Here is a 24,450-nt window from a genome sequence, read left to right as displayed (position 1 = left end):
TTAATGAAGTTATCTTCAAAGCTTTCGCATTGTGTTAAGAAATTCTCAGCAAATAGTCTCTAAAAGGCTAAACCGACTTGTAATTCATAAAGTAGCGGCTTCTAACACGCAGTGACCAGTTTCGCAGGTACTCAAGTGCTATTTACTCGGTACACCCAGTATTTTAAAGCGATAGGCAGCACAACGGCGGGGGTCTGACGCGCCGTTGCTATGATTGCACGCACTTACGTGTTCTATGGAGAACTAAACCCATTTATATATGCCTCCAGGTTTCGTCGTAAGCATAATTAATTATGGCTTTAAGGTCATAAATAAACATTAGTTGACTAGTTTTAATGTAATTGTACGGTGACTCTACGATGACGAGCTTGTTTATATGGAAACAGGTAATAAGTAGGTAGGCAAGTAGGTACTCACTTGATTTGTATTTGTATGTGTTGCGTTATTCCATCTAAAATAACGTTGCATTGTACAGAGCCGAGCCTTTGAGTGATTCACTGCACAGTGGAATCAGATAAGCGGCCTTGATGTCTTCACATTATTTGATTTTAATGTTTGCTCAGATGCAAGTCGGCGTCGGGCATTGCACTTTCGTTCCATGCACATGCCATGCAGGATGCACTTTATAATAAATCTATATTATTTGTAAAGCGTTAAAATTGTAGGAATCATATCCTCCACGTAAATCTACACAAATATAATAGCTTGTCTCAGTTCTAAGACATTACACATAAATCTGTAAAAAACGGATACAAGGTTGATTTAACGTAAATAATACAAACTTAATACCTACTTAAAAGTACCTTATAAAATAAAATAACTAAAACTAAACCCCTCATATACAACACCAAAAAGTAACAATGTACACATATACGGTAAAAGTTGGGTAAAGGAGTAACTGAATTTCTACTCCCATATATATTAAACACCTTACCTAAGAATTTACAGTATGATCTCATTAACATTGTTGAAAATCGCGACAAATGTATGCCAATCCTAAAAAAATACTACCTAAGTCTAGACTAATGTATAAAATAGAAGCAGAGATTTTGATATTTATAGATTAAATTATGTTTACCGAACCACAACTAAGCATGTAATAATAGTATTAAGCAAACGCGGATTGGACCGCGCAATCTCGCCAACTATTACATAAACCCTAGAGGTTTTTTTTTACAAAAATCTTTACTTCTTTTGTTTTCAGAGCATTTGGGCAAATGGAACAACCCGTATAATATATTTAAATCTGCGTTTACATTGATATATTTTGTCTATGGGACGTCTAATTAAACTGACTGCATTATACTACTATACTCTTTGCTGCATTGGGTACGGTTTGTAAAAAAAATCAAAAAAACCGTAAAAATCATTTTTGAAGTACCTATAAATATGTAATTAAAATAGTGGTGATTATACTCTCTTTGTAGTTAAATTTAATATTACTCATGAGCAATACCTTCATGTAAATGAAATGAAAATATGAAACGAATACATTCGCAGAGATTTCAAAGTGACTCCTATGGACTCCTATCAGGGCAAAATTGCTGAAACGTAGACTATGCTGGTATGCCTGGCCATGTATGTTTGAATACCCCCGAGGATAGGGGGAACGACCGAAAGCCACGTGGTGGTCAAATATCAGGTGAGATTTGGAAGCTGCAGCACTTCAAGAAACGAAAACCCAGAGCAGGAGCGTCTGGCGCACCCGATCAAGGAGACCTGACCCCAAGTAGATGGGATAAGGTAGGTTCATATCTATCGATACCTGTAAAAAGAAGATTTTTGAAGTGATTATTTATCACTAACTGAACAAATTTGCAATTAAAGTTACCTCATTTTACGTCTATAAACATAACTGTCTACACTATTAGCAGTCCTAACTGTTATGTTACCGGGTTTCCTCTATACGGATTCGTGTTACACAAGTTGCTATAGGTAATTGGACGCAAACTCATCTGTTACTCGATCGAGTGACCTTTTAAGGTTCGTCCATAACGCAGCCGCGATCCAAACAAGTCAGCTGTCAAACGATCCCATTGACCTCCTGTACATCACGATGAAGAACCTCGGGTTATCAAGGCACATTATTAAATTGTATGACCTGTATAAGTGAGGGCAATTTTTTAAAGTAGGATAAAACAGTGCATTTTTAATCAATGGTTAAGGAACTACTAGAAACATGCCTTGTTAAAGTACGTGTCCCTTTTCATTAAAACATTTCTACCTAAAATCTACAACGTTCTTTATTGTCTTTGCATTTTAATAAACTCCATATAAACCTAATACATATAAACTTTACAGATCTATGTCTTATGTTTTTAAAATATCTCGTGTCGATAGATCAGTCAGATAAATTCTTCATAATCTTCAAGTATTTTTAACAATCCTCACGACCGCAGGCCGCTTAAAATATTTTGTGTCTTTTTTAATAATGTCGCATTTAAAAACAAACGAACACGAAGTTGCACTAAGAATCTGTTTATCATTTTTGTCCGTGTTTTAGATACTTTTTAAGCCGGCGGTTATTTGGAAGCGGAACTCCAAAATCCAGCACAGCCTCACTAAGTGCAGGACCATCTTATAAAAGGTTTACCTGTCCACCATTGTGTCTGACCGTCGCCCAACGTATTGTAATGGTTTCCGAGAACTCACAGTCATACCTCGATTCATTCTAATCTACTTAAACAAAATTAGAATACCCAGCCAGTATTACAGGCACGTACGAAATGTGTAACACCGGTCTAACAATGAGTGCTTGAATGATTAGACTTACTATAGGTACAGTAGTCAGCCTCAATCCCTCGTCATGATAATGAGTTTCATTCATGTACCGCTTGATTTTTCATTACTTTCATTAGCATAAGTTGCTGATAACATCGTATCAAATCATTCGCCATCATCATAATGCATTAGTCTTGGCTACTCCATCCTATCTAGCGCTAATTTAATTATTTTAAATAATACAATTAGGTACTTAGACTATTATATATAAGTAAGTGTATAATATTATCCAATAACGCTAACAAGGAGCCCATAATGGTGTGCGTTGGAACATGTGAGCGGCAATCCGTAACCCGAGGGCAGGTATTTACCATAACAAGGGGAACAATGGCTCGGAAGGAGAAGCGGGCCTAACTAGGTGTAAAACGAGCCCTTTGTACGGCCTGAACTAGAAATCTTCGTAAGGGATTATGTTGCTAATGCCCTTTGGACGCTATCTGTACCGCGTTGGAACAATGTTCTGTAAGTAAAGCATTGTTTACTAACATTTACATGTCTAAAGTGTATACTACCTAACCTGCCTTAACCCCTGGAGCGCCCCAAAATTACCGTAGTATGGAACTCCTATACTAGTTACCAGCACACGTGTCTGTTTAGGGCGCTCCACGGGTTAACTCTACATTCATTATTCATTATTCAAACAGAAAAAAAAATCATTCTAAGGCAGAAAACATTAAAAGTGAACAGTAACTCGAAATTTATTTTTCTACATACAGACCGTCAGACCACGTTTTACGATTTCAATGTAAGCACTTATGCAGCTTAGCGAAAGTGGCCAGTGTCTGACAGAGGTCCGAGCCATAGCGGGCACTGCGGCCAATTAGAGGGAATGTGCCCGTCGGGAATCCGCCATTCTTCACAGGGAGTTACAATTTATATTTCACCGCGCTCACTTTACTACCACTCCCGCCAATAACTCTAACATCCAGCAAACGCACCGTACTCACCCGCAATTTTCTGATTGCACGATACCACTTACGACCGCGAATATCGGTGATTTCACATTCACAGTTAAACCGAAATTGCGAGACCCATCATCAGATATCGCTTCTTAATTTAAGCGAATATTCAAGATTATACGCACGGATGCCGGTTTGGAATCCGCCTGTAGAGACAAGGCGCTCCTTAAAAGGCGGCTTGTCGACAATGGCCTGGGAACTCAGCTCATTTGAGGAGAAAATATCATCTCGGACTCAACGGGCTCGGACTGCTAAATCGGTTTTTAAATGCGACTTTACAACCGATGTGTCATTGCAAATATGAAGGAGACTGGAGGGATGCCGGTAAATTACTTGAAACACTTGTTTGGATATTTTCTTTTGCAGAAATTGCATTACCATAAACATTGCAGTAATAATACGGTTGCATTCTTTGTTTATGACCTCGAGTGAATTTTATTGGCGTCATAAATAAATCATTTTTGAATAACTTTAAGTACAATAAATTTTCATTGGGAAAGCGCGCATCTTTCTCAGAAACCAATGCATAGTTTTACTATTAATATTTGCTATTTTTACGTGTATTATCAATTTTAATTGACCTAGCGTTAGCCAAGGTCTCCGTTTAAATTTGGACAAAAATGCTTTCGTATGTTCTCCTCTACAGATCGCATTTCTCAATCGATTCTTGTGAATTTATGTATGGTCCGGTTAAGTACGGTCGATAATTGTATCCAGATTTTTTTTTTATAATTCAGATTTTGGAAATATGTACGTATTTTAAATATCATGGAGTCATGGGAGTTCATGAGGTCTACAGCTCACAGAGCCACTAGTATGCTACGATGCTCTCAAATACCTAAGCGTACTGCCCGTAATGATTAAGCGGATTAGGCACTTGCACCCCAGAGGCGTCACATGTGCGTCATATGTCAAACCAAATCAAGTAGAGACCACCGGCTAGTTGATCATAATTAAACATTTGGCAGACGTAAAAATAAAAATCGTAAAAGTGTAAGATAAAAATAAAGCAGAATCGAGCGAAGAATTGGTCTTAAATTTAAAAAGCTTCTCCTGTAGTCAACTGTATATGGATCTGCAGCGGTATAATGGTCGCGTTTTTATCACCTGTCATGTCATGCGTCACTTTCGCACTTACATACATGTTGGAACGTGACAGGTATGGTGACAAATGATAAAGAAGCGGCCATCTTAGCCCTTCTGGTAACTTTGATTGCAGATTTCTTCAGTTAGTGATAAATAACTACTTCAAAAATGTTCTCCTTTTTACGGGTATCGATAGATACATGGGTTAAATACATGTATAAATTATATTAAAATCAGGTGAATACTTTTGACACGCAATCATGTAAGGTTCCGCAACGCCTGTACACAGATATAATACAAAAATAGTCCCGGTTCCAAGGTTAGAAAATAATAAATGTTCGCGACATAATCATCATGCTTTCACTGTCACTATGTCGGAGAATGAGTGGTTTGCGTCATGCCTTAATATGTGCGTCACCTCGAGCCCCATGTAAACAAGGGGACTTTGCGGCCATGTGATATCACCGGGATTATCATTATCACGTATTTGATGTGATAACAGCTTAGTAGGATATGATTTAATGCGGGCGCCTGCATTTTATATTTACAACTGATAAGTGTACGTACCTGTATGATGAGCTGCCAATAGGTAAAGTCTAGATTCAGGTAAAAATAATACCTCTCGCCTCGTCATAGTCATCATGCCATAGGATTACGCGCTCATGTCTACTATAAACTACCAGCCATGGCTCACTCCGCGATTTCGTCGCTTTGCAACAGGTAGCTAAAAGTACATCCGTTCCACACCAATTTTGGTGGCTAGCCATAAGCCGCGCGTGGCGCTGTCGCCACCTAGCGGCCATATCTGTCCTGATCGTAACAGCGTTTTGTTAGAGAGTGAGTCTTCTGTACCTAGTACGATTATTTATTCTTTGAAACTACCTACTACCTACCTAAAAACAAACAATATTTTCATGGAAAACTAGTAATGACTAATAACTATTGTCTGTCGTTCATATACGTGACTAATCAACGGCATAAGTTATATTGTGGAAAGGAATTAAAATACATAGGTATACCTTCCTATATTCCTTAAGGAGTTCTTTGCAAACTAACTCCAACTTTAGAAAGGTTGGACTATTATGCCTGCTAGTGGGAATAATCATCAAGACTTCCATACTTCCAACAAAGCATACTGTAGGTACATAATTATATTTAAACACTTACGTTCCAAGATAATCGCTTTTTTCTTTTATTTCTATCTAATCTAGCCGTTAATCGAGTATTAAGCAGCTATTATTGCTGCCAAACATCATCATTAAAGTCCCGTCTGCGAGTCTTCTAGGGTTCCGTAACCGTTTTGGTGTACAAATATATTTTATTTAAAGAAAATGGCCAAGTGCGAGCGGACTCGCGTTCTAAAGGTTCCGTACATTAAGTCCGACTCACGCTTGACTGCACATTTCTAATAGGTTTTCCTGATGTCATCTATAGGTAAAGAACTATTTTGTGTATTTTTTCCAAAATTTTTGTTTCAGTATTTTTGGAGATTAAGGGGCCCATGGTCATTTTTTGGCTACTACTAACCTTTATTTTAAAATTATAAAAAAATATATTTGAAATTCTCAAAATGAGCTCTTTCATTTGACATATAACACGATATAGTTTGAAAAGCTTTATATTTTAATCTTCTCATTTACCCCCCAAAAGTAGCCCCCATGTTTAAAATTAAATTATTTACGTTATATGTACCAAATTTCATCTCAATTGGTCCAGTAGTTTCCAAGAAAATAGGCTGTGACAGACGGATAGACAGACAGACGGACAGAAGCACGAGTAATCCTATAAGGGTTCCGTTTTTTCCTTTTGAGGTACGGAACCCTAAATATTAAATTACTAAAAGCTACAAATCTTCCTCGCACTCCACAATAAAAAGTGAATGTGTTTTTTGCCCCGCTCATTTTCATTTTTATAGGGATTGTATTTTCTTAAAGTAACCCTCAAGCTAGGAGCTTCAATACGATCTTTATGCGTTTTTTTCCTGTAGGCTGCGTGGCCACAACAAAAAGGTCTGTGGGGATTTGAAGCGGCGAACAAACTGCGATGACCTTGCACACGCTAACGAAGGCTGCACTCCATACAAGGCTGGTACAACAAAAAGAAACGAAATCCGGCCGCGTAAAGACCTGCCACAAAAAATAAAGAAAAAGAGGCGGTGCCTTCGTGCGCGGCGGGACGAAACAGGGCAGAATGTTATTTGTTACAGGAATACTTAGCATGAATAACTACATTTACTGTAAAGAAAATCTACCTTATGTAAACTTGCATCAAACCAACAAACATGATTCACTACAAAAATTCACCGATTTTTTTGATTTGATACGAGTACCAAGCTGACAGTGATTTGCTCAATATTTTGAGTATTAATCAATACTGGCCTGCAGATAAGTAAAGTATCAACTGACGCAACTATTGGAGTGTTTTGAATGATTTTCAATATTTACTGACCATTTTGCCTTAGATGGTCCGATTTAAGTCTACCCTCGAGTCAGGTTTAGATGCTATGAACCTTGGGATCAGGTTATATAAGTTGCGGGCCCATAGTTGACTACAAAATGTTTTGTGAATGAAAGATGTGATGCGAACTAGGTTACATTGATAACGTATCGCGCGTTACACACGATCCGCGCGCGAACACACTGCTCTATGTATCCAATGTTGTGATTTCTTAGTGATTATCTTTAGAACAATTTTTTATTTACATATCGTACAACGCCTTTTTATTTTAACATTGTTTTTTAACAGCTCGCAATATCGTTAATCTTGCATTCTATATAGGTACAAAAAAAAAGAACACAGGGTAAGGTTTTTAATTAAAAAAATCTGTTATCGTTTAATTCTTTAAAAAAAGTTTGATTCATGTCTATGGAATCAGTTAATATGCTGAAAAAAATACAGATGAAAACTGCCTTCAATACAAATAACAATCTCTGACGGTAAAAAATGTCTCGAGATATCGTTGTAACAAATCGAATTTAACTCAACCACTGCACTAGTTACGGCACTCGTGGATAATATAATAAATCGTCAAGTCGCTTTAAGCCAGGTTTTGACATTGCTACATTGATCATTGCTCCACTTCGCGCTACTGTCTGCGCTAATTTGAATAAACGACGAGTGTTGAGTACTGGCTGATGCCTCATTGTATTGCCTGCCTATTCAAGTTTGACCAGTTCGATCTGATATATCCGAAAATATAGGAGTTTTCGTCCAATATGGCGTGATCCAAAATCTACATATAACAACTATGATTAATCAGAAAACATTCCTCGTATCACTTCCAACTAGGTACCTTTATGGCTCTGAAATAACAACTAAACTTTAATACCTACTGGTACCATCGACTGAATACTCTAAAGCTATTTACACTATACTATTTTCGCGTAATTTCATATTATGAACTACTTACGTTAGGTATCGCTTCATATATTTAACGTCAGTGTTATGTTCAACATACCCATTAATTACGTAAGTCAATGATTTAAATAATAATTATCTCAGAAATATATGTAGATAACGAAACCGTCTGTTGATAATGTTCTGTGGCCGCAAGAAGCACCTACGCTCAGGCGGTGGGCGGCGCGCCTTCGAGACTCGACTTGATCTTGTTCCGTTGGTTCCGTTTTGTATAAATGATGTCGAAGCTCTGTTCTATATTCTTATTGAAAAAGAGGCAAGTTAGCTTTAAGGATACCGCTATAGGTTGCTCACATACTCCAGATGTTTAAAAGTAGTTCTTTATCACAGTGTACGCACTACGCAGGCTTTTTAAAATTGACTAAACCATATTTTAACGGCAAAGACATTTTTTTTTGTTTTACACAAGAAATTTTATTGAAAATTACATTGCATTATTTCAAAGTTTTCGATAAATTCTTAATGTCTTGTGGTCCAGTTTTGTGGAAAAGCGTAAGTATTTAATTTTATTGTATCTACACGAGTACAGTAAAATGTAAATTTAAGCAAAGACGATAATTTAAAGACCGGTCTTATATTTAACGATTACCGTCAAGCAAGTGCTTATCGCAATTTATTTAAGTTTTATTAGTACTTATTGCTTGCAACTATCAACGTCGCTAAGTAATAACTTCGGAGAATATTTCTTACTTGATTAGTCGAACAATAACTTGCCTGTCAACTGAAAATACTCAAGATTTATCAGCAATAAATAAGCGTGTTATCCCGTAAGTTACCGAGATGTTCGGTAATTGGAACAGTTTCACATGTCAGGGGAGAAAATACGGGAGCTATTATGGAGGCGTCAGTCTGTGATTACTTACTACAGCGACACCATATACAAACATAATCTTTTTACATCAATGGACTAATAAATCAACAACCTTGAATGTTTTATGGTAGCATTTATCAAAGTTCAAGGAGCTTTTTATTGGATAATTTTCGTTTATGGTCAAATTAAAGTAAACTATTTCAAGATGGGAGGACTATCTATCAGAGCGTAAATAACAAACTATTTTAATTTGATGTTTTCCCAGCTTGAGCTCAGGTAATAAGATAAATAAATAAACGACGGAATGGGTACGTCAATGGTAAAATAGGCGGCGTTACTACCTGTTTATGATTTAAATTTTAATAAATATATGTCTAAAAAACTATAAATCCTTATATTTCTATTAAAAGCGTACGTATATCAGTTTCTAGGGCCGGCCGAAGCACCCCGCAGAGCATGACGTGTGAACATTTTAATTGGGAAGAATCGCTCATGGGGGACAACCCCACTTAACCAGAAATAGGATTATTGAAACGAACTGCGGCTTCTCAAATTATGTTCACACGTACTTCGGAATTTGGACACTTACTTAACAAAATAGAAACTTCTTAAAATAAAGTTACACAAGCTTTACGAAGTCACAGGTAAACTTTATTTACGGTCTTAGACAGTCGTAAAGAGTAGGTACCAACAAAATTTATCTAAAACACGAAAAGTAAAGTCATTCTCATAGTAAATCGCCATGGACAAAACAGAGACACGCAAACAACGGTATGGTTACAAAACCGTGTCAAACTGTGAGAAATATCTTTATTTGTGGATAAAACTCGTAACTTCGGGTCGCGCCCACATGTTTGATGAAATATGGACATTTATCTATTTTAGTAGAGGTGCGTGTAAAAATGTAAAACATTGTATGTTAACGTTTTTACGCTTCAATACAGAAGCTTTCGTTTCTTGTTCAGCACTTTTTTAAATACGTGTAAACTATTTGGTATCTATCCATATTTTTAACTGGGCTAAATCGGTTTTTTTTCTTCTTAATCAACTTTAAATGAGGTTCTAATTTACAAATAAGTTTTTTTTATGTATGTGTCGAGTGTCCCCAGGAATCTAAAAAATAGAGATTTCAAATATCCAGGTATCTCTTCAATATAAAACTAGGTATTTTTTATATATTACCTACATACATACTTCTCAATTTCCTCCTCTACCTCCAAAGTGACATTTGATGCAGTGGAACTGCTGATAAAAAGCATAAAATGACGGCATACGATACTGTTTTGTGAAATCGAATTTTATTTTTGCAAAATTCCCTGTTTAATCATATTAGGTTCATAGTTAAAATTTAAATTATACTTACATTAGCATATATACTAATCGGTACACGTAGGCACTGTAAGTTATTGTCGACCACACTTCAATTATTATTCATAAGGAACCTCGACTAGCCGTGGCATATAGTTTACGTGGTTAAGTAAAATTACTCCAAGTACTTATATGGAGGAATATTGATGAGATAGCAACCGGTACAACTATAAACGCGTGTCAGGTTACTCGAGCTACCGGTATATACCTGAGTAGTCAACTAGGATAAACCAAAAAGGATCTTATATCATTGCGGTTAAGGTCTTTTGAACATGTTACATAAATCGTTGGAGTTATAGTTCAGGTATTCAATATTTGCTTAGAGCCCTGTCAAATTATGTTTACATTTTACGCCCAGGGGTTATGCAGGATAAGGTAAGATAACGGTTTGATATCATATCCATCATGAGACACGTCGATTGCTGTTTACTCGTAACGAGGCCGTTTACAGTTACACATAAAACTGATTAAAAAGGTAGGTAAACAAGTATCACGTCTGGAAGGAAATGCATGCATTTGTAATATAATAGCGTGTGTAAATAATTGAAAATACCGACAATGGAGGTGCATTCGGGACAACAACCTCCCAAGGGTGTTGGAAAGTATCCAAACGCGATGTTCAAATTTTCATGAGTCACAAGTCGGGGTGTTCTGAGAAATTGCAGATAAATTGATGATGTTAAAATGATGATTCATGAATCATGAATGTATGGAAGTAATATGAAATTCTAGCTGGCTTTATGGTATCCACGTGTGTGGAAACATGTACATATGCTCCCTATAACCATGTACGAGTATGACTAAGAAAATAATAGATTCCTCATAGAGTATCAGCTATAGTTTGTTTTTTTTAGCATTAGAAAAAAGGTAAACAATCTTGACGTGTCTTTTTATTGCAAAACACTTTTGAAAAATAAGTCACAGCAAATAAATATGTAACAAAATTATGAATCATAATACCTACGATTATTTACATTCTTTTGCGTTCATAAGTAATAGTTACTGATTTTAAAAAGCGCTTTTCAATTAAAAGACGTCAAGATCGCGTAAATTTTTTCTAATGCTAAAAAAACGAACTAGGTAAGAAAGTGCATAATAGAAAAAATATATGAAACAACTCATATAAGACCACATCTTACAGAATTACTTCTTAAATGCAAGCAATAGTAGATGTACATTTTATGAAAGTTTCAATACCAATTAAAAAAGACTAACAACGTAACAACACATGTTTGACTAAAAATAACACAAACTTTTGTAAAAAAAACTACTTTGTAGGAAAAGTTTTATTTTTACTAACTGTAGGTAAAAGCCAAATAATAACCCATTTAAAAATACTTTTTCTTTAATTCCACTTGTAAATCTACCAACTCCCGTAATATCTACATGTTAGGTGAACCCCAGGGTGAGAATAGGCACTATAAAAAACAGACTTTTTTAAATTTTACTACCTGCCTCTTAACCATGAGTAACATCACAACTTTATGAATAATATAAGTAGTAATAAGCTAGTAGGCTCCGATAATCTGACAAATTATCGCTTCTATGAAACCCTTTATACCTAATAGCTCTACTGGTAGGTACAGTAAAGGTCTCTACAGACCTTGCAACAAATCACATACCATTTTTGATACGTGTCGGCTTTTCATCATCAATTGAATTTGTTGAACCTATCCGGTAATCTATCAAAAATCATCGCATGCAATTTGTTGCAATGTAAGTAGAGGCCATAATTGCCGATTCAAGTGCTATTCACTTTTGAGAACAGATAATTTACCTACTGCAACCATCGAAATTAGTTGACCGTCTATCTGCCTCCCTATCGCTCGAATATTGCAAGAGCGGTTAAAGCTGAAAATATGTAGACATTCCTCCATTCCAGGCCAGTTCCTCGAGACTGTGCACCGCCGGCAGTAGGTCGCGTTTGCAGCCTCCTGGCGCCGGGACGACCCCGCCGAGGGAACGACCGCGAAAAATCGCGATGTTGTATCGATTGCCCTATTAGGTATACCCCCTTGCCAAGAACAAGAATATCCAAAAATTTTCAGGAACTCTCATATACGTAATCTGAACAAGCACATCACTTGCTTACCTTTTTAAGTTGAGATACTAGTCCAGGTTAGGCTGGCCGGAGATTGCTCAAAACCGAGGCGGATGGAGATCGAAGGGGTAGGCCTTTGCCCAGCAGTGGGACACCATAATATAGGCTATTGTAGTTTAACACAACTATTCAGACAACAATACAACGCGAATCATGAAACAAACTAAATTTCAAAAGATCAAAGTTAAGTTATTTACTTACTTACAATCAAAAAGGTAACGAAGTGCCGGCGCACCGAGGAGAGTCGACTTGTGCGACCTGTTTTATTTCACTTAGGTACCTACCACACCACCTTATCGTGCATTTGTATAAATACCTAGGTTTGTTAAGTTTACATTGAGTACGTTCTGCACTCCTGAAGGCTAGCAAGTAAATTATTAATTTATTAAAGTACCTTAAGTACCGTGTACAGTCGCCATCAGATATATCGGAGCGGATAAGGCGCTCATAAATATCTGAACACGCCTCTATTGTCAAGGCGTTAGAGTGCGTGTTCAGATATTTTTGAGCACCTCGGACGCTCCGATATATCTGATGGCGACTGTACCTATAGAGCTCAGCTGACGAAGAATGTTTTAATTACTTCGCTTTTTATTGACACCTTTAAACGCGGCATGTCGGACGTTACCCCGACAGGTAAAAACGAACAAGTTGACGTCCCGAAAGTTGGTCCTTTTTTATTTCGGCCGGACCGGATTGTATTTTACACAAGTGAATTTATTTCATCAAATAAAGAAAATAGTCTTCAATATTATAAAGTTTAGTTCATTGATCCCTTTTCTTAGTAAATCAATAGTGAAAGTTATTTCAAGTTTTTAGTCAATACTAATATGAAACATGATTCCATAGTAATGACACTATCGCCATTCTTGATAAGCGACGCGCTTCTGATAACTCTGATATCAGAATTCCACACAATTCTTATTGTAAACTTGGTAACCTTTCACAGTTAGATTAACAGACTGATAGAACACATGGAACAGCGACCTTCGCACGTGACATCATACCAAGTTGCGTTAACACCTACAATAACACTAAACTATTACTTACCAGCTTGTACTGCCGCCAGCTTCATCCAAAGTCAGGTGTTCTGCGACAGAAAATCCAAAGTACGAGCCCTTTTCACCAAACTTTATCACAGGAATCCTGGGTTCCAGATTAAAGCTGGAGACACTGTACAAAATGCACAAAAATACAACACTTTCACACTTAATTTTGCAAGCCATCGTGGATAGTTCGTTGATACGTCGTGGTATATTTCACTTATTCACCGTCTCGAAGTTAATTCGCGCATTGCGATTTTCGTAATAGTTTCCGTTTACACGGTCGACGAGGGGACCAACTCGCATGCCGTTCGCCGGCCGAGTATTCCCGCTTACTACTTTAGCCTCTCGGCTCTACGCTCAAACAACACAACTTACTTATTTTACACGCGGCTAGCCTCTCTAGAGGCAACTGAACTCATAAAAACAAGGATTGATAAAGCTGCCACCTAGCGTTGCCTTTTTAAAATATATTAAGTTACACTGTGTCGCCATCTATTGGTTGAGTTAACCTTTTTTTGGTCCTTCGAACCGGACTGATGTTAGAGCTTAGTATACTGTGTAGTATTTAGTTTCACTTGATCGCACGAGATGTCCTCTTTTTGATTCCTAAATTTCTCTTTTTTTGCCGCTTAGGGTGGTATTCCACCTGTCCAATTTATTTTTCCAATGTCAGTGCGTCTCACTCTCTCATTAAAGAAAAATTTGAGACGCAATACACATTGGACAAAGAAATTGGATAGGTGGAATAAAAAAACTAATTTTCACGTTTAAATTAATTTTAAAACCACGTTTGTGGCGAAGATTTTTATTATACTACGTCGGTGGCAAACAAGCATACGATGCGCGTAATGGTAAGCAGTCTCCGTAGTCTATTGAGGCCTGCAACTCCAGAGGTGTTTCATATGCGTTGCCGACCCTAACACTCCCCACCCTCGTTGAGCTCTGGCAACCTTACAACAGTTACAAAATTAAACTAGTAGTTCGCCCCGAACTGAGAACTCGCACAGTGAACCAACAATTATTATAGAGCGATTGACTTTGTTGCACCTATTTAGGTACTCGTATAGTGCGACATAAAATATGTAGTATAAAATAAATGAGAGCACCACTTTCTACGTAACTGAGCACCATTTTTGACGTAAAATGCTTACACATGGCAACAATTTAGTATGGACATTTTTGAGTTCCATTTTATTTTATTTCTACTATTTTATGTCGCACTATAGGCGGCAAGGGATCAAAAATCGCCTGGATTTATTGCAAGGTCTGTGGAGTATGTATCAGTGTTGGCCGAAAGTTAATGCGAATTGAAAATGTTGGCCATTAACCATTATAAATTGAACCTTAAACCGTAACGGACGATTACAGTTTACGATTCAATTTATAATGGTTAATGGCCAGCATTTTCAATTTGCATTAACTTTCGGCCAACACTGGTATGTATAATATATAGGACAAAGAGAGCCCTCTCGTGGAACTTTTTTGCATCCATTTTGAAGTGCCATCTGTAATTCTTAACCAGAAATCATATCAACGTCAGCGTCAATAGCAAAGAATATAATACTCACTAGGAGAAGAACGATAACTCCATACAAAAAAATGTCCCTTTCAAAAGTTCGTTTATACTACTAGCGCTCTGGTAGGATACCATTGTAATTAGAATTGACAACCCGTTTAGCCTAGCGGGTATTGGCAGTAATACCCGCCTGTTCAGGAAGCTAATGGTCCTGGGTTCGAATCCCGGAGAGGGAATTTCTTTTTGTATTTTTTCTTTTTTGTTGGGGTCAGGTTTTTAAGAGCCCATCAACGTGCACACTAGCGCCACTGCTAAATAATCGTGATTATTTAAATTTAGCGACAGGTATTTCAAAAAGGGGGCCGCTACTGACTGTATTGTGTATTTAAGTGCCTTTTGAATACACCAAACTAGTTTTTATGTTGCTGGATTCGTCGATCTATGAGCTCGAAACAAAAACGGCCGTTTTAACTTTGGACGCGTAGATTGACGAATCCAGTAACATAAAAAGTAGTTTGATGTATTCAAAAGATACTTAAATACACAATACAGTCCGTAGCGGCCCCCTTTTTTAAATACCTGTCATTAAATTTAAATAATCACGATTATTTAGCAGCGGCGCTAATGTGCACGTTGATGGGCTCTTAAATTAGCATATCACAAATAAATAAAAAAATACGTTAAAAGGTAATGATTAGGTACTATATTTAGAAATTCGTCAAATATACATAAAAAAGTATATAAACAAAAAAGTATATTAAGATATAAATATTTTCATTCCTATTAGGATTACTGTATATATGTTAGGAGCAATACATATGAATACATACATTGATATGGCAAATGGTTACAAGTTGTTATTACATCTATCCGGTTATCGGACATTTTCTGCTTCACAGCTCCGCGCAGCGTTCTTGGTCACCGGGGTACTAGTCTGGATATGCGGCAGATACGTGCCCTTTGAGCTTTTTCCAAGAAATCATATGACGGCCCAGGATTATAGTGTTATCTCACGCTCAAGCCATCTGCTGATTCCCTCTCTAAAACAAAACAGTCACAAATTAAACAATATAATCTAACTGCCTAATTACTAACGTCGCTAATTGCTACCGGGTCTAAATTTACCAGCTTTAACAATGTGAGGTTTTACATCTATGATGAATTTTGATTAAAATTTCGGACGCGATATAGCGTCCGCGGGACTTACGGGGATAATTAGATTAAATTATTATATTTGAATTTGGCAATTAGTACGCTCATTTTTATTTAAAGATTAATATATGTATTTCTTACCTTGAAATTATCGCTGTTTCTGGTTTACTACAGCGGTTTAAATTTAACTAAGTCTGTGCGAAGACGTATTTAGATATGTTGCTCGTACATATGAATAGTTTTTATTTTAAAATTAATAGGTAAATAAATATATTTCAAGTGAATAAATCGTTTTATATGAAAACTGATATTTTTGCGTTAAATGACTTTAATGACAGCATTGACATTACAGACTTTTGTCTTGCCTATGTTCTTACCGGCCAGACCCAAATCAAGGCCTATCAAAGAGGCCTATTGACAAAGATTTTTTTTAATTTTATCATGGAGGGTAGAGGCACGTCTACCCTTCATAGATTTTATGAACATAGACAAAGACAAACTGAAATAGATAATAATTTACATATGACTTCGACTACTTCATAAAATACAAATCAAAATATATTTGATAAAATAATTGGATTTGTTCCTAGAAATCGTATAGACAAAGCCAGTTCTAGCAATGTTGCTGTAGTAAAATATTTTTATGGTAATTACTGGCAATCTTCCTCTAGGAACGGAGCACACATGTACAATTATGAAGGGTCACGTCATTCCAAGGAAGTCAATAGGCCTTGGTCAATAGTGTCTAAGTATGTTGCGAACTGTTGCGAACGTAAAAAAACTTTGACTTTGAAGAAAGGCTTCAGGATATTTATTAATACCAGCGTTTTACCTACCAATAAAACGCTTATTAAACAACTTACTCATTCGAAGCCTAATAAATGAGAGTGGCAACCCTGTTTTTCGTGACTATGTTGGTTGAAGTGCCGTTTTTCAGTACTGGTCACCCTACATTCCCGCCATTTGTTTCCGTTTAAAACCCCACCATGGCAGCCATGACGGATTCTCGAATTGAAATCGAGCTTCATTGCGTCTTATTTACACCAGGCAGCGATAGAAATAGGCTTCGAATGAGTAAGTTGTTTAATAAGCGTTTTATTGGTAGGTAAAACGCTGGTATTAATCAACTGTACGTCATTCGAAGCCTAATAAATGAGACGTGTTTGTTATCGTCTGGTGGGGTTTATTTATGATTTCTAGCCAATGTGATGAAATGATTCTGAAGGTACTTAATATCCCAAGTGATTCCTTGGGCCTATTGGTAAGTATCATGTATGAAAAGCAAAATTATATGAAAAGGTATGCAGTCTTCAGAATCATTATGTTTCACTAGAAAAATAACTGGTAGTAAGTATTACTTGGTATTATTGAACTGACAGACAAGTGTATAATTATGTATGTTCACTTACTACCTATTATGATTTATACAAAAGAAACCAAGCTAAGGAAAATCATATGCTCTGACGCTTAGTAAAAGACACTTAGCTCAGTTTCTAATCAGGGAAAGCCGGGATAAGCACAACTTGTGAGAAATTAAATGCAGACATCCAGTACAATAAACGGTATTTATTGTCATACTCACAAAAAACCATATAATGCTAAGTTATTCAAAAACATCAGGATTTAGTTAGCACATAATACCTAAATGTTTTATTTTGAGAAAGAAACACTTGTGAGATACATCAATCACTGTTAATATTAGACATATTTTAAACCAATCTCCTTATATTTATAACAGTAATCATTAGCTATCTGTAAGGATAATCACATTATCCCTTCATCCGGCAAACTCCTGCAGACGGCCCAGCGGGAATATGAAACTTTAATTAATTGACAGAAACTATAAATTGATAAACTACTACTACTAACTAGCGGCTCAAAATTGTGTATGCCAGCTGAGGGATTATATAATACAATGACAATGTATTTATACATAAATCTAATTAATATTTACATGTGTTAGCTTCTTTAGCTCATTAGAATTGATTAATTATCACATTCTAGTTTCCTACAATTATTCATAATTACTACTTCTGAGGGGTTAAATTCTTTGTGATTTAATAACTTTGCTACAATAACAATACAGCAATCTAGAGATCATCTCAAGCTAAAACACATTTTAGACTTGGACCATGTCTGTTTACACAAACCAAATGTACAGAAAAATAAACCAACATCATTTTAAAAAATCGCAAAACACCAAAATGGTGTTTGTAAACAAATAAATCAACACGTTATTGTTTATTCTTGAGAAAAACTTAATGATATTTTCATTATATATATATGTAAATGAGGTTATATTTATAATCAGTCATTTTAGTATAAATTATACTATTATATAGGCACAAACGAGGATACCCCAGGTGTTTGGGGCAAATTTATTGGTTGGATTTCACGGCGGTAAAAGCGAGTGAATGTGTCCTGGCTACGCCAGTTACCTTGCGCTAAGATGTCGTCTAGAGGTAGTTGTAGCACCCAGTTTTTGGATGCCACCGCCGGCCGAAGACTCCCTGGGCTAGCTTTAATGCCTGCCTCGTTTAACGTCCGTTTCACCCACCCAGCAATCACTGTACGTGATGCGGGTTTTGGTGGTCCACAGCAAGTAAGAAACAGATTGTCGTTATTACACACACTTCGCCGGTCTGCAGACAATGTAATGACCCGCTTCACCCAGTGAACTGGGTCAATAGTAATGTTGTTTTTATTGCGCAATAGGCGCCAGCCAGATTGCCTTTGCCTCTCATTGTCTGTTTTGGAACCAAACATTGGAAAAAAGGACACTGAATCTTCTTCTATTACACATCGGTTTTGATTTATTGACAACAATGTGAGGTCATGAACCCTACGTCCTGAACATAGCAACAAAAGTGTTGCCGTCCTTTTGGAGCACTGAAATAAGTTATTTTCATCGCAATTATTATTTATGAGATAATTAGTCAAAATATCTGTATCCCAAATTGGTGGTTTATATGTTTCGCGTGGTTTTTGAATAGCTATTGATTTTAGAATTTTCTTTACCAAAATATTTGAGCTTAGCCTGTCTGATACATCGGGATTACATAAAGTAGCAATTGCCGATTTATAAACTAAAATAGTGCGATATGATAACTTATCTTTTTGGTACAAATCAGAGAGAAATCTAGCTAATTGAGACCCACTAGGATCATAAGGAGACGATATATTATTATCTGAGCACCATTTTAACCATTTACTCCATGCATTTTTATAGGTCTTTAGAGATGATTCGCGCCAACCTGATTGTAAAAGTAATTTTTGTTCTGGAGTCCAGTCTGTTAATTTACAAGTCCACCCCCACATCTCCAGACTTGAAGAGTCATTTCGTGGACTTTCTTGGGGGGCAGACCCGTTAGCGTATCTACTAGGACCCGGTGAAGGCGGTGTATTGTGAAAGGAGGGCTCAGGGATCTGTTCCGTATATCTGGCTTCCAAAATACTTTCTCCCACTTGGGAGCTACAATCAGATAGGTCCCTTTGGCAGAATTCAGGTGAGAAAGTACTTTCGGAATTAGGAACGGCGGAGGGAAGACCCATGCTAGAGGAAAGTCCCAATTTCGGCTGAAAGCATCGTGAAACAGTGCCTTTTGATCCAATATGTCCAGACTGACATACTGTGGTACTACATGAGCTGTTTCTGATGCCATCAGATCGACACGGGGCACTCCCCATTTTTGAAATATGACTCGTGTTACCTCGGGAAGAAGATGCCATTCTGGATCGGTCCTGAGACGAGATATGTGGTCCGCTTCTCCATTGAATCTCCCTGGTATGTGGTGAGCCGTCAGGTAAATGTTGTACCGGTCCAATAGTTTGAACACTTTCCTGGTTATGCTCATCAGGCTGGTAGACTTCGTCCCGCCTTCCTTCCTCAAGTACGCTATTGTCGTCTTGTTGTCGCATTGTAACATCACAGACGAATCCTTTAGGTAAGGACCTCGTTCTCGCAAAACGTGGAACACAGCGAGCATTTCCTTTTGATTGGAGTGTAGGAGAGTCTCCTGCGGTGACCATCTGCCCGATAGTTGCAATTTGTCTAGCCGCGCTCCCCACGCCAAGCCTGATGCATCGGTCGCCAGAAAGTGATCGATTGGTGGCTTGTGTAGGGCAGACGGGTAGTTGTGATGTCTCAGCCACCACTTTAATTCTTTTAGACCCTGTTTGGGGACCTGATAGCGGCGAGAGAAATTGTTGGCCGGTAAGCTTAAGGAAAATTGGATTAGCTCTCGATGGTTCAAGCGACCTCGTGGCACTACAAAACTTGCGAAGTTTATAAGACCTATGAGGCTTTGAATTTCTTTTAGTCGAACCGATTGTCGAGACAAAACATGAAGTATTTTCTCTTTCAACGCCGTGCATTTTGCATTTGGGAGGCTTTTTATCCCGTGCCACGGGTCCCATGTGATCCCTAAATATTCTAGACGTCTTTGTGGGGTCAGTATGGACTTCGCATAATTGATCTGCCATCCTAAGGTTTCTAGGAGGTGTACAGCCTCGATTGCTTGTACAGATAAAGTCTGCTTGTCTTGGTGGGCTAACAAAAAATCGTCTAGGTATACTATAACCCTGAGACCCCTTTCTCTTAATTTTTGGGTGACCCAATTCGACAAGCTGGCGAATACCTTCGGTGCCGTGGCCAATCCGAACGGCAATGACGTCATCTGATATATTTTGCCTTTGAACATTATTCGTAAGTATCTTCGATGTGACTCCGCAACGGGGAGATGAAAGTACGCGTTGGATAGGTCGATTTTTACTAACCAATCGTGTGGTTGAATAAAATCTGGTATTCGTTGAATATTTATCAGTCGAAACTTGGACACAATTAGGTAATTGTTCAAATTGCGCAGATTGAAAATCGGACGCATTGTCCCGTCTGATTTGGGGGCCAAAAACATTGGGGATATGTAACTTGGGGATGGCAACACCGGTTCCAGTGCCCCGATTTTTATTAATGATTTTACAGCTAACTTCATTTCGCATGAGAATTTTGTTTGATGCTTGTGATTTATCTTTGGCCAACAAAGAGGCACTTTTTGTTTCAGAGGTAATCGATACCCTCGAATCATTTTTATTAAGGAGTCTGGCGCCTTCATTTGTTCCCAAATATGAATGAATTCTAGAAGGCGACCCGCTATGAAAGTCTGCGCGACCGAGTCAGAATTTTCGCTTGCCTCGAAACCTTTTGTTGTCTCGACGGCCTCTAACGCTAGAATTTGGCATTTGTTCGTCATTTTTCGGGGTACTACGATTTTTATTATATTTCCTATTTTGTTTGCCATCTCGATTTTGCGAAAATCGTTGTGGCATATAATAAGGCGCCTGCTGAGAAGGCGGATTCATGAAATATCCTTGCGGAGGATATTGGTAGTATGGGAAACCATGCGCTGGTGGAGTAGGCAAAGGTTTGCCAAAATAGCCCGTATTAGGACAATTATTTGAGCCCTGCGCGGGCTGTCTAGCACGAGACGGTCCAGCTTGCGCAGCCGGCCAGTTAGACTTTGATGAAGTTTGACTTGGTAACGGCCAAAGGGTTTTCGCAATCCCGCCGTTCTTCTCCAGCTCAGCAGATAGCAATTGTATATCAAACAACGCTTCGCACGTTGGCGGAATCTTGCGAAGGCCCGCGCGAATGAATTTATCCTTCACATACCTTAAAATACCGTCGCGCCTTTGTTGAATTAAATCTGCTCTATGTCCACATGCCATTTGGAGAAGGTCCACAGAAATTTTATTAAAAGACCCACTGATAAAAATTTCATTAAGTTTCTCTCTTAAAACAGCTACAGTAACATCTTCAGTAGATGTGGAAATCCACGAGAGTAAAGACTCTAACCCAGATTGCAACGATTCCTTTTGTTTAATTAATGCCTGAGTAATGGCGGCAAAGCCCTTCTCAGTAACACTAAGCGAGATATTTCGGTCGTACGGTTTAAATTCATCGTTACACTCGGTTTCGATGAAACCTGGGGTCGAGCTATACGTCTTCTGGACTTCCGCGTATCGCACGTCAGCCCAATCGGGTGCGCCAAAATGCTGGACAGTATTTAAAAAATCAACATGAGCTTGGCATGATTTAGGAACTGTCGGTTCTTTTACAGTAGTACTAAACGGTAAATTAATGCTTAAATCTGCCGATTCAGATGTACCCGCGCCACGTGGTTCATTGTCGGGACAAAGTTCACCGCTGACATTCAAACTGATATTATCGTCCCCATCTTCCGAGCTAAGATTCAACGAGGGCACGGGCATGGGCGGCGGAGCATGTGGGTATACCATTGAGGATAAAAAGCGTTTTACCTCACTCACCTCTTTGGCGAGGTTATGAACCATACCGTCTTCTCGACGTTTCCTTTTTGAAGATTTGTGTGGCGCTCTCCGTTTCCTCTTTGAAGGCCCTGGTATTGACGGATCCACCGATTCCATGCTCGCTTCCGAGCTATCTGACGATGAGGAATTACTCTCGTCGTCGCCCATTGTACGTACTGAAAAACAAAACTAATTAAAATCTATCATACGAACGGTTACACCGTTAAAATGTTTTCAATATATACATAAATAGATATGAATAATGAAAAATAGGCACTTATTTTTACCAGATCGCAGAAATATCGAGCGTGCTTTCTGGTAACAACCTTCTAGTCGGAAAACAAAATTGCCAATGAAGCTCGATTTCAATTCGAGAATCCGTCATGGCTGCCATGGTGGGGTTTTAAACGGAAACAAATGGCGGGAATGTAGGGTGACCAGTACTGAAAAACGGCACTTCAACCAACATAGTCACGAAAAACAGGGTTGCCACTCTCATTTATTAGGCTTCGAATGACGTACAGTTGATTAATACACGAAAACAGATTAGGTACTTTTAAATGGACAGTTGATGTAAATAAATTACCTATCATACACGGCTGGAATAACACACAATTGACCACGAAAAACAATTACACGCAGCAGGTTGTGAATCTACCCGCCATAATTTTTGTAATTTTTTTGGTAATAAAGATCTCGGCAACTGTGATGGCGTATGAAAACTTTGTTTCTTTTAACACTGTAAAACTGAAAGTATTTTTATTTATCTGAATTATGTCGTAGTACAGACAATAAATGGGGTGTTATAATATTTTGAGTTTTATTTGACAAAGTTGTTTTTTTGTGACAATCGCCTCCATGGCAACGATGGCCATAAATAATCTGTTCCAACAGATGTTTTTGTTTGATCCATGCCATGGATACAAGACTTTTAAGACATTCTGACGAAATAAAGTGAAGCCATATTAAAAAAAAAGTTTAGCGTTAAGTAATATAGATGTCGCTATTTTTTCGAATAAAGTGTTTTATATACGACTGTCCCTCCCCTGGATTTAAGTCATCATAGAAATCATAGAGATTAAAATTAATAAACTGTATCTGTGCTAAGCCGAAATATTTCCTGTCAAATGTGAAATACCTATATTATGTTTATATTATTTTATTTTTATCTTGCTAATTATTTCAAAATGGTAAATTTAAAAACGATATTATAAAAGTGCAAACCGAGCACTTTCATTTGATATTAAATTCGACCATGTTTTTTGCAAATAAAATGACCAGAATAGCAAGACCTCTCACAAACCACTTTTTGGCCTTCTAAGCTCTTCTACTTTAATAATCCCATGATCGAGCCTGCTCATAATTTAATGACTAAAATATAATGCCCTCAACTACACGTTTACCCAATTTCATTTAAATTAGAACAAATTTACTTAAGTTTTTGAGTATCAAACTATCTCCTGACAGTTCAGCTTAAAAACATCGAAATGCCGGGACGTGCCGCTAGCCAGCCGCGTGATCCAAGTCAAATGTAAGAACTTCGCTTCGCTTCGCTCGCTCGTTCGATAAATAGGTACACGTTTACAACAATATTAAAAATACAATACATAAAACAATTAAATCATTGGTTTGTTTGATTTTTTTCCACTCGATTCCTTTTCTGTTTAGGGTCAAACAAAACCTTCTTAACAAACCAATGTTCCCTAACATAACTTGAAATGTTTTTCCCACATTAAATCACTCGTCTACTTTATTTTCCATTTTCCATACATTTCCTTCATCTCAGCACTATCGGTTCCGTTTTTCGACATTTCTAATAGGTACTCTAAATTAATTAAATAGGAAAAAGACGTAAAAAATTGATACGTGTGATAATATTATTTTGTTTT

The 24,450-nt window shown here is 37.5% G+C and overlaps 1 protein-coding gene across 2 annotated transcripts in view; it reads right to left on the bottom strand.

Annotated features, from left to right (window-relative positions):
- The window catches only part of LOC134796085 (integrin alpha-PS1), a 95,617-nt gene extending 81,556 nt beyond the window's left edge, over positions 1-14,061 (bottom strand). Inside the window, exon 1 of one of the 2 annotated variants that reach the window (XM_063768022.1) lies at positions 13,574-14,061. In XM_063768022.1, the coding sequence (XP_063624092.1) occupies positions 13,574-13,749 (176 nt within the window). In that variant the 5' untranslated portion in view covers positions 13,750-14,061. The remainder of the gene's footprint in view (positions 1-13,573) is intronic. The other variant, XM_063768023.1, reaches the window with a different exon arrangement.
- Between the last annotated feature and the right edge of the window lie 10,389 nt (positions 14,062-24,450).

This window comes from Cydia splendana, chromosome 13, assembly GCF_910591565.1.
Source record: "Cydia splendana chromosome 13, ilCydSple1.2, whole genome shotgun sequence".
Classification (NCBI taxonomy): Eukaryota; Metazoa; Arthropoda; class Insecta; order Lepidoptera; family Tortricidae; genus Cydia; species Cydia splendana.
Note: the sequence above shows the minus strand (reverse complement) of the source record. Positions and strands in the feature narration are given on the sequence as shown.